This window comes from Alligator sinensis, unplaced genomic scaffold (genome assembly GCF_000455745.1).
Source record: "Alligator sinensis unplaced genomic scaffold, ASM45574v1 scaffold745_1, whole genome shotgun sequence".
Lineage (NCBI taxonomy): Eukaryota > Metazoa > Chordata > Crocodylia > Alligatoridae > Alligator > Alligator sinensis.
Window position 1 is genome coordinate 1,847,547 of NW_005842119.1, and position 15,229 is coordinate 1,862,775.

The window sequence follows — 15,229 nt, forward strand, 5'->3', positions numbered from 1 at the left end:
AATTAGCCTGGTAGTTAAATTTAAGAGAGTTAGGACATTCAGGAGACTCCATCTATTCTTAAGTATGTGACTTTATCAGAAGACTATATTTTGAGGTCTAACACATACTAAGAGAAACCATCAGAGACACTTTATAAATAATTTTTATCAAATGTTTACTCCTTTGGATTTAAACATTACGTTTCACTTCAGTGTGGTGCTATACTGGAAGTACATTATAGTTCTGTTTTAAAACTGGATTTTGATCAGAGTGTTATCCATTTTTTTAGGATGCTCAGACAATTTATTAGAAGTTTCAGGAAACCTACACATGCCTGCTTCTGAGACTATTAAAATATGTATAGAAAATGGTTCTTATTATTTTGTTATGTTTCTTGCATACCACAGAAGTACAACACTGTCAATATACTGAACAAACTGACTTGTAATACACAAGCTGTTCTCATTTTGCATCAGTCACTTAATAAAATTACTTTCATTAAAAAAAACAAAAAAACAAAAAACATGGGGTGGAGGAGACTCCAAGTAATCTGTCCTATATATAACCACCAATGAGATACTTGTAAACTGGTCAGGTTTCTGCTAAAGTTGCTATTTTCAGTTGACACTGTCTGCATGCTAATTAACAAGACTTGGACACTGATTTTTTGTTTTATGGAAAATGGGTCTTGTAAAACCTGATTTGCATTTTTATATGTATGGTATACGTATGGGAACTATAGTTATTGATGCAACACTCAGTAAATTAAGAAGCAGCTAACTAAAAAAATCTCAGAAAGCTGTTCTCACTGGATAACAATCAATGTATGTACGTGTTTTCTAGTGGGGTCTCCACTGATCTATACTGGACCTGATGTTGTTTTTAAAAAATCCAGTAATGATCTGGAAGTAGGATAAAGTAGACAAAATTTGCTGGTGAAATGCAAACTGTAGTTTTAAACTATAAGCATTGGGTGGTCAGATAGAACAATCTGTCCAGAGATCATGTCATTTTGACCCATTCAAACCAAAGATGTTTGAGTGTAGCAAAATGCAGAATTCATAATCTAGGTACAAAGAATTCAGGATGTCCATTGAAGAATGGGTGACTGGATGTATAAATTGGAGTAACGGGTGGATCCAGGTGGCATTGTTAGGCCAGCTACTACCCCCGTTGGAAAGACTACTCCAAAATCTCATTCATTAGGGAGTTGGGAAGATTCTCCTGATTTTAAGATGGGGGGTGGGGTGGGAAATTATTCACAGCCAGTTTATCCCCACTTGTTTGTACGCCAATATTGTCCTTTAGCATCACCAGCTCTCCCCTCCACCAGTATTTGCCAGCCTAAACCAAGCTCTTTTGGGGTAAGTCTACACTGCTAGTTAAGCTGACCATCAGACTGCTCTTGAGCTCATGTACATGGACCATCTATACCAAAAATACTTAAGCTTTTTCTCCTGGCAGCAGTCTAGCTGCACCCCCATAAGGAAGCACTGCTAACCTTTCAGCCCTGGGAACTGGCCTCCTCTTATCCTGACCCTTTCTGTAGTGTGTTCAGAACTCAGACATTCACTGCAAGCTACACATTTAGAAAATCTACCTGAAGCCTACATCTTCTACTTCCTGACCCTCGTGCCAGCAATTGGATCCAAGTACAGGAGGGGCAAGTAGTGGCTAGAACAGTCCCTAGGAGTTCTTGATTTCTTGTTTTTCAGTCAGATGGTACCACCTCTAAGTTGAGAGATTTATTAAAAATCCTTCTTACCAGACCTGTAACTTCTGTATGCCAGGTCTTTCAGAATTCTGGTGCCCTCAGCTTGTGCACATCAAGCTCTTTGACTATTGCTTCCGTCTATCTCAGATATGCTATCAGCATAATCTGAGGCAATGGAAAGATGGTTAATCTGCACAATCTGCCTTTGGTAACTTTAGTTGCTGCATGCAGCGGGTCCTCCGTGGCTGCACTGCATGTGGTGGCCACTCTGGGACACGCCGCTGCATCTGACACGTGCTGGAGTAGGTGCCAGTGGGTGCCACGTGCAGCATGCAGGGCCCTCTGCATCCCATGTACTGCTTGTGGGTAGACTTCAAAACTAACAGGTAGTACCAGGGGCCAGATAATGGGGCTCTACCGTATCTTTTGAAAGTACACCAATATATTGGTTGCATACCTGATCGGCACCAGTTAAAAGGAAAATTAATGTGATCGGAAATTGTGGTGTGTGTTTTTTTTTTGTTTTTTTTTTTTTTTAGCCGGTGTAGCCGATTAATGTCACCGACTGCGTGCATTCATGAAGCTGTAGCATGCATACGGCTGGGAATGCAGTGTGGCAGCTTGGAGAGCAGTGTCCTGCTGGTAAATCTGTGTGGGGAAGGGGGCATGGGGGAGGGAAGGGGCATGGAGGGTCAGATCAAGGCCTTCCCCACCCACCTCAGTGAGGGAGGGAGTGGTGCAGGGGCAAGCGCTGCCCAGCCAGGGCAGTGCATGCAACTCTGGGGCCAAAAGCAGAACAGCCACGGGTGGCGTGGGAGGGGTGGTGCAGCTTGCTGCCACTGCACATTCAAAGGGGAGGCATGGGGGGCATATGCCCCTCAGGATTTGTGCATGGGGCAAGAGCAGGCTCAGAGCCAGGGGTGCTGGCCTCTTCCTGGCAGCGGGGGTGGGGGCTGGACTGGGGGGGGCTCCAAGTGGGTGGGGGTGAGATGGGCAGGATGGTGGCTATGGGGTAGGCTATAGCCACCTGAAAATTCCCCATAGCTGCCCCTCCCAGTGCCATTGCCACCTGCCCCACCCCTGCTGGCTCAGAGCCCAACCCCCCTGCCAGGAAGAAGCTGGCGCAGCACCTGGCCCCAAGCCTGCAGCAGGTAGCCCACCCTCACCCCACGCAAAAATCAGGGGGCACATGCCTCCCATGGCTCCCCTGTGTGCAGCTGTAGGGAGGTGCCCCCTGTTAAGCTGCCCATGGCTCCATCCCACTTCCAGCCTTGGCTGCATTCACCACGCTGGCTGGGCAGCACCTGCCCCTACCCCACTCCCTCCTTTACTGTGGGGGCCTTGATCTGCACCCGCTGCCCTCCTTCTTCCCCCCCCCCCCCCCGCCCCCCGCCCCGTGACGGCGCCCTCCAAGCTGCTCGGCTGCATTCCTGTAAATTGGCTATTGAATCAGTATTGGCTGTTATGGCTGGTTAATAATTGGCCATTGGTATCGCCCAAGAAAATTTTTAGCAGCGCACCCCTCAGAGCATCCTATTTTGATCTGAAGCTTCCCTGACTTCATTACAGTTTGGTCTACTACTTAAAATTACCCTCACTGCTAAAAACTTTGCCTAATTTGTCACTTGAAAGCATCTGTCTTCAGCTCCCAATAATTCATTCTTGTTGCACTTTTGGTTTTGGATAGATAAGAGCAGAGGTGTTCAACCCATGTCCAATGGGTCAGATCCAACCCCTGGTGCCAGATCATCCAGCCTGTGAGGTTCCCCATGGGTACATGGCATGGTCCTGTATGCTAGATTGGATATGTAGGGCAGCATGGGGCCCTGATCCCAGCATGTGGGGCTGGGTGGAGGCAGGTTGGGGCCCCAAATCCAGCATGCAGAGCCAGGCAGGAGTGGTGTGGGCTCCAGGACCGAGATCCTGGTGCAGAGATTCAGGCAGGGTGGCACGGGGCCCCAATCCCAGTGCATGAGGCCTGAATCCCACCCACAGACTGGTCCTGCAGCATTCATTTGGTTCATGAAGCCAAAATGTCAGATTTAGCTCTTTAAGGGTATGAATAATTGAGCAGCTTTGTTGCAGACTAAAACAAGTGTAGGCCTTTACTGTTCATCAGTTGGCTCTGTGGTCACTCTCCGTATGTGGGCTCTTACCTCACAGTACTCTAAAGCTAAGCCATGTGTATGAGGAGGTGATACATAGGAGCTGTCATGGTAAATTGTTCATATATCTTTCTCAAGTTTAGCACTCTTAAGTTGTTTTCTCTAGCCCTCACACGTTTTCAGGCTTTTTCCTGCTCCCTCTGCAAGTTTTCATTTTCTTTAAAAATAAAGTTATTACAGCCCCCCTCCCAAGAACTGGGTCATGTACTTCAGTATTAGTCTAATCAATGCTGCCCTGCTGCCACTTGTTACTCCAGTTTATACATCCAGTCACCTATTTTGGAATGTACATCCTGAATTCCTTGTTCCTAGATGATGAATTTTGCGTTTTTGTTCTGTTCAAACATCTTTGGTTTGGTCTGTTCAAGCATCATGGTTTGAATGGGCCAAAATGACATGATCCAGATTGCTCTGTCTGACTATCCAGTGTTTATAATTTACAACTACATCAGTTTGTGTATCACTATCAAATTTTGTCAACAACCACTTTATCCTACTTCCAGATCATTACTGGATTTTTTTAATAGCATCAGTGGAACAGATGCTAGCATCAGTGGAACAGATCAGTGAAAACCCCACTAGAAACGCACAGATTCATTGATTGCTGTCCAGTGAGAACTGCTTGAGATGTTTAAGTGGTTTTAATTTACTGATTATTGCATCAATAACTGTATAGTTCCAATGGATATATATTTTAAGATGTAGTTTGATTAGCGCATGAAAGGGGCTTATATTAGGTGATAGCTTTGGTATGGAGTTGATAGCCCAGAATGTACATCTTAAGGCCAACTTGCTAATTCGTACATGATTTTCTTTCCCAGTTAAATTTTAAAGTACTTCATGAAGGCACCAGTAGCCTGGCAGTTTGCAGAAATCATTGGCTTCAGCAACCTGAGAAGGCACAACAGTTACTATCTACAGAAAAGCATTTTGTCTTCACTTAGGCCAGGTGTCGTTCCGGGTTCCATGCAGCTTGAAAGCCAGATCTTTCTCAGTGTAAAGGTTTTTATAGATTCAACAAAATCATTGCCTGGATGCCCGAAACTTTTTTGTTTTTTCTATTTCAAAGGGTTTGTGAAAGGCCTGGGGAGTGTTAGCATAACTACCAACTTTTATTATTTTTTTTTTTTTTTAACGCTTTAATAATTTGGCCTGTAAGCTTTATCCTGTCACGGGAGACCTAGCATTTTAGCATTGCTAAAATCTGTCAGCTCTAGGCTAAGAAAATGGTTATGGCTGTTAGGCCTGTGCGAAGTGGTTAGAATTAGCTTCCGATTTGGATTCAGTTGATTCAGGGGACAGTGATTTGATTCAGTGATTTGAATCACTGTCTTGAATGGATTTGGCTGAATCTGATTTAGTTGATTCGACGCCAGCCGAATCTCTGAATCTCCTAATCAAACAGGCCCCATCTCCTACCTGGCCCCAGTGTCCCAGACCCACACTCACCAGCTCCTGCCAGGTGGAGCGAGGCAATCCCCACTGCCCCACGGTGCGTGGGAGGCTCTGCCACAAGCCCCCAGAAGCTCTGATGGCTGCTGCAGCAGCTGGTGAATGTGGGCTTTTTATTTAAAATAAATGAAGGAGCCAGGATGCTGCGGTGGGCAGGGCAGCTATTGATGGGGCTGGGAGAGTGGGTGGAGGATGCGGGGCTTGTGGAGGAGCCCCCCACCGGGCAGGAGCTGGTGAGTGTGGGGCCTTTTTTAATTACTTTTATTTGTTTATAAAGAGCCAGGACACTGGGGCTTGGTGAGGCAGCCATTGATGGGGCTTGGAGAGTGAGCAGGGGTCAGGGGGTGCTCAGGGAGGCTGGGGGAACAGGCAAGGTATGGGGCCTAGTGGGGGCCCCCCACAGTCCCCTTCCCCCTCCTGTCCCTTACTTACTGGCATGGAGTCTGGGTCCAGCTCCCTGCGGTGGCAAGTGGGGACTGCCCGAATCTCCGAGGCTCTCCGAATCGATTTGGACCTTTTTATTGGTCTTCTGATTTTACTTGGATTCAGAGATTTGGCTGCCAAACCAGTCTGAATCCCCTCCGAATCGAATCAGCTCCTGAAGCTTCGCACAGCCCTAATGGCTGTCCTATGGTTTTTTGAAGTGTAGTCTTCCATGAAGATGGGAGAGACCTGAAAGCATTCCTCTAGCCATAAGATACTGCAGTAGTTAAGAGAATACTTGCTTCAGAAGATCTTTTAAAGCAGGAATTAAGTATGCTTGTGTTCCAGAGACACAAGCAGGAGAATAACCAGCAGATCGGTAGTATCTGTACTTATTTAAACTGAGTAAAAGTAGTGAGCTGTTTTGGAAGAGACTATAGCAAAAATAGATCCACTTGAATGTGGATTCTTTATAAAAGAATTGATTTAAGTGCAGCACTTTTAATAGACCAAACAGTCACATTTTTATTGGGTGCCACTTAATCCTTTTTTCCCCACCTTCCTGCAGATTCTGAATCTTACTCAGGCATTAAAGGATGGAAAGAGTCCTCTTCAGCTAGTTCAGATGCCACGTGTGATTGTGGAGCAGCGAAGTGGTACTGGAAGCCAAGGCCGAATTGTTCATCTGAGTAATACTTTCACACAGACCTTCCATAGCAGGAAGCCTTTCTTTACCTCTTGGTAGCAACAGGAATATATGAGCAAAGTATGTGTCTTCAATTTAGTAAGTTCTGCGTAAAAGTTCTGAGATAATGTAATTCTACTGTATACTGAGAGCTCTGACTGCCAAAACCTCAATACTTAAATTTTGAAGACTTAAGAATTGTATTTTGAATGTAATCAAAGTTTACGATATTGTGTCAAAATTGTGAATCCTTACGTCAGGGAATGAGGAACTTGTCTATATTGTATTTTTATAGGCTGAATTGATGTATTCTGCATAATACTAAAGGGAAAAATTACAGTTTACATATGCTGAGAGACTACTTTTGCATACAACATAGAAATAGAGCTTTTTGTTAAATATAAATGTGAAAATGTACACTATAAACTTCATTTTTTATATATGCTGTTTAGAAATGAAGCACAGCTGATGTTATCTTTTGATTGTAAAAATTCTATTTCATGTTTCTACTTCCCGATGTCATAAGTTATTCCATCAGTTCTCATAGCCTAGTTAGTTGGAAAATGTTAAAATAAAATGGTCGTGCATTTAAAAAAAGTGCATTAGTTTCTATTCTTGAGACTTGAAAAAGATGCTCCAAAGGTTTTTAATTTGGGACCAAAAAGAGAGAGAGAGTGAGCGTAAAAAACATAGTTTATTCAGAATTTAGTTTCAGTGGGAATTGTGTACACATGCTGTAGGGTGAAAATTGGTCCTTATTCTTCATATTATTTGTACATTTAAATAATTTATTTAAAAATCTCATATTTCTCTCTAGATAGGATCAAAGTTCTTCTGTAATTCCATCACAGGAATAAAACAGTATATAGTTTATTTAAAGATGATTGCTTATGGTATGGATAGCCTTGTCATTCCTGATAGCTTGAACACTGAAGGGTTAATCTTTTAAGCCACTCCATGATGGATGTTAGTCAGATGGTGCCGTTATTTATTTTTAACCAGTGAAAACAGATCAACTGCAATAACTGGAACTCAGAAACCTGTCATTAGACTGCTAGCAACACTGTTCATCTGACACATTTTATTTACCTTTTATATTGAAGTTGCAGAGTTTAAGAATCTAGGATCCTTTTGCAAGTCAGTGACTTATGTAACGTTTTATTTCAGTTGTTCTTGAAGGTTAAGATGGGGAAAAAATCTTTGTCACTAAATTGCTGCTTTTATGAAACCTACAGTATTTTAGACACTGCTGTATTTTTTATAATTCTAAGCAATACTATTGAGATCTCCCAATATCAAGTGCTTGTATACTATTTTATATAATCTTGAGTTGATGTAAATATCAATGTAGTGTGTCAGAAATTCAGTTGACTTACTAAAATGTCTAAGCCTTAAATATAAAACTACTGTACTGTGGGATTTTAAAATAAGACTGAAACAGCCACCTTTATAAACATTTCCATGGTTTTGTTTTATCTAAAAAAAAAAAAAACCAAAACAGTTCTTAAATTATAAAGAATGTTTAAGGTAGGGGACAAGGCTACTTTAAACAATAAATTTGAAATGGACCGTTCTTAGCCTCATGCGTCTCTTTTTGAGAGGGTGGTGGAAGGGGCCTTAATTGCATCTTGAGTAAAGTGTGCTTCCAAGCTCTTTCCTACAGTAGAAAATGTACATGCATGTTGTACACTGAATTCTTTTTGTATTACACACAGTAAGGAGTACAACAAAAGTTTGCAGTGGCATTGGTACTACCCTAATATATTTAAACTTTTTGCCAAGCACTTGGAAGTAATGGATACTAGTTTTGTTTCATATACTTGCCATGCTGTGTTAAGCCAAAGTATTGTTAGTGCACATGGTGGCTGTTGCAGTGTAACATGTCCTTACTCTTGGGCATATGGCTGCATTGTTTACTGCTCAGTGGCCAGAAATGTACCAACTGTGGTCAGCCTGTACTGGGCTACGTTAGTTCCATCCCGGGCTGAGCGGTTCTGGCTATATAGCTGAGAACCACATTGTGCTGGCCGGGTTGAGTTGGAGCCAGAGTGGTAGGGTGGGGCAGGAAGTGGCGCCAGGTGAGAAACAGCAGTAGCAGCAATGGTAGGCAAGTGGGCAGGAGGGAAAGTAGGGAAGCAGCGGTGGGGGAGTGGCGGCAGCAGCAGGTAGGAGTGCAGGGCCCGGACTTCCTGAGGGCCAGTGGGGACCCAGAGTGGGAGTGCGGAGCCTGGGCATTGGGTCTGCCTGGCTCTGTTGCACGATGCTTACGTGCAGTCTGCCCAAGCCACACATCTCTGTGTAGAGCCCCACATGATGGAGCCAGCAGCCTAGCCCTGCTCGCTGCTACATGAAGTTCATGGGGACCAGCAGGGAGCACTGTGCTATGGAGCTGAGCCAGCTCTACCCCTTTCCCTGCCACCCTAGCTGAGCCTCGTGACCTGCACCACCAGCTTCATTGCGCGTGACTGAGTGGGGCTGGCTTCACATGCTGCCACTATCTGTGGCTGGGGACAGGGGAGCACCACTACCTGTGGTGGGAGCACAGGGAGCTACGTGCTATGGGGCCAGGCAGGGCTGGCCCCACTCACTGCCACCATATGCAGCTCCAGGGACTGGCATACCCTAGAGACTCTGAGGACCCACACACCCTACCTACCATACCCACACTCTGCCATACACCCCACCATATACCCTGTTACTCTCTACACCCAATATACAAGAGTAGGTTTGTATTTTGAGCTATTATGCAGTTGCCTCTAGGTACACTATGCAAACACACATAAATTGGGGCCAAAATATTTTTAAATAAAATTAGAATAAGTTTTAGTAGATGTTTTACTTTTTAGTATACAACTTGTTTTTGTTGTTGTTCTTTTCCAGTTTCAAGATGGCAGCACCCTCCTTCCCAAAAGGAGTACTTCCAGGGCAAGGATGGGGACTTTTGGTGGCAAAAATCAGGGGTTAGAGATGGATTTCCAGTCCCAAGATGGTGACCAGAGGGTGGGACTACTTCTGCAGCCATCAATAGCTCACCAGAACTCTTTAAGCTGCCCTCTAGCTGAAATAATTGCCCATCCCTGCAATATACAGACAGGCAAGAATTCTACAGTGTTTCACAATTTAAAACTTTCAGGATTAGTTTTCATTCTTTCTTGCAAAGATGAGGGCTAGGAAGTTGTACAGTAGTGCCCCAAATAGTAGAGGGCTACTGAGCTGCTCCAACTTGGACTTCTATTCCAAAGAGATAAGAAGTACTTTGATCAACTGCACAAGAACACTGAGCTCCAGCTGAGTGAAGCGGTACCCTTTGAAGTAAACTGCAGCAATCAGCTGATTAGCTTGTATTTAATTCATGGAAGATTGCCTAATTAAGCAGGACTGGCCTCATGGGGCTCCCAGGTTGGCCTCTGTGCGCACTGGATGCAGGGCAGAGCCCCCAGGTTTTGGGACCAACCACTGCAGGTAGTGCCGAGGCTGAGCTGTCCAGGAACCTACAGCACTGTGGCCCTGTGTGGTGCCTGCCCCGGTACCTTGAGGGGAGCTGTGGGTGGGCAAGGCAGGGGCCCAGGTAGGCTGGGGCAGCCACAGTGGCTGTTCCTGGGGTCCAAGGCGCTTCTGCAGTCAGGCCCTTGCACTGGAGCCAGCTGTGCCCCGCTCATGCTGTGCCTGGTGCATGGGGAGGCTAAGCTGAGAGCCAGAAGACCACCCCCACCAACATCAGCATTCTGCCCTGGCCAGGCAGTGTCCCTTTACGGGCAGGGCAGCTGCAGCCCATCCCCACAGAGCTGCATAGGCTGGGCCAGGCCCCAGGGCAAGTGCCCCCACCTGCCTGCCATGGCCTGAGCCCACAGAGCCCTGGGGCAGCCCCCACCTTCCTAAGGGCCAGGCTGGGCTGGGCTGCCCTGCCTGCTGTGCCTCCCCCTGCGCTGCCCAGCCTCAGCACTCAGTGCCCCGGTGCTGTCCCCGACCCTGTGAGACCGGGCATCTGTCTGCCTGGCCCCAGGGCTCGCCCACCCGGTGGGAGCCTGCCCAGACTCTGGCCCCAGCCCCCTGCAGCTCCTTCCAGGGGCCAGGTGAGGCCGGAGGATGCAGCCCAGGGATAGGGTCAGCAGAACACAAACAGCCTCCCTGCCTGCATTCTCCTGACTCCACCCTGGTGCCTGCCACAGCTCTGGCACCTGTGGCTGCTCAGGAGAGCCAGGAGCAGCAACTTACAAAAAAAAGTTTTTAAAACAATTTCCTCACATGCCACAGGTAAAATATCTCCGTGTGCCACTAACTGGCCTGCGTGCTATGGATTGCTGGCCTGTCCTAAACCATCCTTGTCCAATGCTTATCCATCCTCCACTGCCTATAAGTTCATCACGGGGGCACAGAAGGGAATTGGTGAGGTTTTATTCACCAAGGCGCCCCCGGGGGTTACAAGAAATAATGGCCACAAGCTAGCAGAGAGCAGATTTAGATTGGACATTAGGAAGAACTTCTTCACAGTTCGAGTGGCCAAGGTCTGGAACGGGCTCCCAAGGGAGGTGGTGCTCTCCCCTACCCTGGGGGTCTTCAAGAGGAGGTTAGATAAGCATCTAGCTGGGGTCTTCTAGACCCAGCCCTCTTTCCTGCCTATGTAGGGGGTCAGACTCGATGATCTATTGAGGTCCCTTCTGACCCTAACATCTATGAATCTATGAATCCTTCTCCTGAAGACCCAGGGAAGGAGATTCCACAACTTCCCTGAGCAGTCTGTTCCACTGCCTCACAGTTCTAACAGGAGAAAGTTTGTCCTAACATCTCATCTAAACTGACCCCCCCCCCCCCTGTGCAGAGGGGCTTTGTTGGAAAGCGATGCAGGGCAGTGTGGTGATGCCCACCATATGCAGGCCACACATATGCTGCCCGTCCGCCTGCCTAGGGGAGGGGGAGAAGGAGGCTGGCATGTGGCTGAAGCACAGATCCGTGGCTGGATCTGCAGTCACCGCGATTGTCGGTGGTGGGGTGCAGGGGTGGGGAGGTTTGGCCTCGCATGTCGCGGCCGCTTACTTGGAAGGCTGTGACGGCTGTTGTCTACAAAACATGCTGCTGCTGCCACAGCGCTCTGCCTGGAGCTGTGCAGCCAGCTGGTGGGTGGCAGCGACAGTGTGGTGGTGGCCAGGCAACCCACAGCCATCCCCACAACCACCCCACGCTGCGTCACTGCTGCCGGCTGCACAGCTCCGAGCTTGGTTCTGTGGAAGCAGTGGGAGGTTTTGTAGACAGCGGCAGTCACCGCTGGCACAGGTGGCCCCACAGGTAAATAGCAGCAGCTGGCTGCATGTCTCCAGGCAGAGCTCCATGGCGGCAGCAGGAGGTTTTGAAGGCTCTGCTCCCAACCATCTTCCCCAGCCCTGCCCCACAGCCCCACTTACCTCCATGCTCCAGGGGTGAAGAGCAAGTCTGAGCCTGAGCCCAGCCTTGGCTGCCTCAGAGGCTCAGACCCTGCCCTCCCCCCTCTGGCCAGGGCTGGGGGTTTCTCGCTCTTTTTACAATCGGCTCTTGCAGGCTGGAGCTGTGCCAGACTTCAAGAGCTCTTTGCAAAAGCGGAGAATCTGCGGATTTCTCTGCTAAAAAGAGAAATCCGCGTTTTCTCCGATTAAAAATAGGGAATCCGTGGTTTTTTCTATTTTTCCATCGGAAACGGAAAACCCAGATCCCTGGTGATGACGCAGCCTTGCTTAACTCCCGCCTTAACCTCAAAGGGATCTGTGATAGTTCTGTTACTAAGAACCACCACTCACATACATCATGGAGTAGGTGGAGAATGATGATAAATTTCAGTGGGCATCCATACTTCAGAAGGATCTTCCACGGTGCTTCACAGTTTAGTGTTGAACACTTTCATGGGGTCAAAGAAGGCCATGTAGAGAGGTATGTTCCTGGCATTTTTCCTGCAGCTGGCAAGCTGTGAAGATCATTTCAGTTATGCTTCTTGATGCCCTAAACCCACAGTGAGATCCTGGTGAGAGCTCTTCAGTAAGTGGAAGGAGATGGTTCAGGAGGGTTCTTGAAATTATGGCTCTAAGATCCCTTTTGCCAGTTCTCTCAGAACTGTCATGAATTTTCTCAGGCCCTGCTGGCTTAATTTAAGAAAGCATCAGAAAGCTTTCAATTGATCTGAACAGTTACCATGACTCTCAAGTTTTCTCCTGGTTTGTTTTCTTTTTATTTAAAATGTTGCTAATTATTTTCCTGCTTCATTCCTCTCCTTAGAGCATAGTTTCTCAACCTGTGGTAGGTGTACCCTTGGGGGTACACGAGACACAGGCAGGGGGTACATGGTACCCTAACACTCTCTCTCTCTCATGCCCTCTGTTCCTCTCTCTCTCTCCGCTTCTGCCTCTCAAAACTATGCCAAAAAATTTGGTGCACCGCACATTGCACGGCGCTTTAAATTCCCCAGTAATAATTTGGCATACCACTCTGCATGGCACTGGGTTCAGTCCTCCTAGCTTTGGCCAACATCACCTCTAGCCCAGGTACATACTTGAGTTGTGCACCCCTGGTGTAAAAGGTGGCAACCCTACCCACACCATATCAGACATCTGTTGTATAACGGCCTTATGCACACAGCCCTTCTTCCAACATATGGCACACATTAATCTGTAAATATAAAATCTTCTAGAAAATTGAGTGTTGGGGTAGTTAGTAAAATTTTCAGAAGTTAGGGGGTACTTGCTACTTAAAAGGTTGAGAAACACTGCCTTAGAGCACCCTTAGTCAGAGATGTGAAATGGCCTCTCTTCACTGAACCTCCTCAAAATGCTCCTTTTAGGCAGCTGCTTAACTTCATCCATAAATGCTCCACACTCCAGTAGAATATTAGTTTGCTCTTAGGCAGCAATCCTGGTTTTCTCTGATTTAAAAAAACCTGTTTTCGGTTTTAACAACCCCCCCCCCCCCCCACCCCATCCCCCCCACCCCCCCCCCCCCCCCATCCACATTGTTCTATGATTAAAATGAAACGCTACTATATCTATATATTAGTGGTGTTTCATTTTAAATCAGGGAAAAATGTGGATTTTGGGTTACTTTTTTTAAACCAAGAATTGGGTTTGTTTGTTCTTTTTATCAAAGAAAACCAGCATCCCTACTCTTAGGTAATACTATTCAAACTGTACAAAATCTTTTACAGATCTGATCCCTGTTTTTTCAGCTGGAGAAAGCAGTCCTTATTTCTCACATGCCAGTCTGAATCTAAGCATAAGACCAACAGTGCAATGTCTTGCATGTTTGTATAATCATGTACACCAGTACTGACAATTCATTTTGATACCCTAAACTGAGCAGCATCTTCTCTTCAAAGGTTTTTCAGGCAGCCCAGAGCTATCAGCAGGATTCAATTATGGTGAGTCTGATCGAGAAAAGTAATTACTAAATAATGTAATAATTAGCCTAGGTGTTTTTAAAAATGATAAGCCCCAGTAATGAGAAAAGAGTTCAGTACAAAATTTGGATCTTGCCTTTTGTAAGATCATTACATAAACTGTAAAAAAAACAGTCAGATTGTGAGTCTCCCCCACTCAAGAGGAGCATTGAAATAGAAATTGATGGTCTGCCCCAGTGAGTAGCCAGGAGCAAATGAGTGTTTCTTCCTTAGCCTGACAAAGGGTATCTGTACCTGAAAGCTTGCAAAGAAGATTTTTTCCAATTGTCTGAGTTGGTCTGATAAGAGATCTCAGATTTACTCAAAGAACTTTGTCTGCTGATATCCTTAGACCAATGCAGCTACAACCTACACCCCCTTCTCCTATGTGAAGACTTCAGCAATGTAAGTAAGGTAGTGAAGTCTGACATTCTGACATGGGCAACTGGTGCCTCCTGAGGAGGAGACGGGGGGTCAAATGCCCCCCTGACTGGACAGTCAGCAACTGTCCTGAGGAGGGGGGGTCCCCCACGGCCGATCCTGCCGACCTGCAACTGGCAGCAGCTGGCGCACTCCCCCCACAGCCGGTGCTCTCAGGGGGGATATCAGCGCTCTCACCTACCCCCCTGCCCGGGAACGCTGGCTGACAGGGAGGGGGTGCACCAGCGCTCTCAGGGGGTGCACATGCACCCCCATGAACTGCCTACATATTGCCAGTGCCTTCGGGAACGGATAGCTCGACTCTAGGCAAGGCTCTATACAGGCAACCCCCACTTAATGGTTTTGCTTAGCGCTATTTTGCTATAACGCTCCTTTTTTATTGATACCCGATTTCACTTAGCACTCGGAGAGTTTCGTTATAATGCTCACGTTCGTCACATTGGGTCATTTAAAACAATCGTGGCCGCCACTTCGGGTCGTCAGATACTTTTGGTTTCACTTAACGCTCGTTTCGCTTAATGCTCGTTTTTTCGGGAACCAAGTAAGAGCGCGAAGCGGGGGTCGCCCGTACTTCAGACGCACGTTAGGAACATGGCGTCTCTCTTCCCCTCCGCTTGGGCTCTGCTCGCACGCGGCCAAAGGCGGGGTGATTTCAGTGGGCTCGGAGCAAGGACCCATTTTCTATATCCTTTTTTCTTCGCAGTTTGACGGTGTGCACTGGTGTAGGCGCACCGGCGGGGAGGACCTCCTTCCTCAAGTTGTGCTGCAGGTGCGCGCAATACCTTTTGGGGCTGGGGCTGAAGTCTTATGGAGACCAAAGGACTGCAAGCTTAAGTGGGGATATACTTTTCACTCCCATGTCTCTAGCAATAAAGAGTCAGTTGGGCAACGTGCGCTCGTTTCCTCTCTCACACAATATCGTGTTACCTGGTGAGAAAGGCGGGGCCGGGCCAGGAGCCCGGGGCGGGGCGGAGGC

General features: G+C 46.9%; 1 protein-coding gene across 1 annotated transcript in view; it reads left to right on the top strand.

The window, feature by feature from the left end:
• PI4K2B (phosphatidylinositol 4-kinase type 2 beta) overlaps positions 1 to 7,986 on the top strand; it is a 44,125-nt gene extending 36,139 nt beyond the window's left edge. Inside the window, exon 11 of the mRNA XM_025205574.1 lies at positions 6,303 to 7,986. Within this exon, the coding sequence (XP_025061359.1) occupies positions 6,303 to 6,479 (177 nt within the window). The 3' untranslated portion in view covers positions 6,480 to 7,986. The remainder of the gene's footprint in view (positions 1 to 6,302) is intronic.
• Positions 7,987 to 15,229: the final 7,243 nt, after the last annotated feature.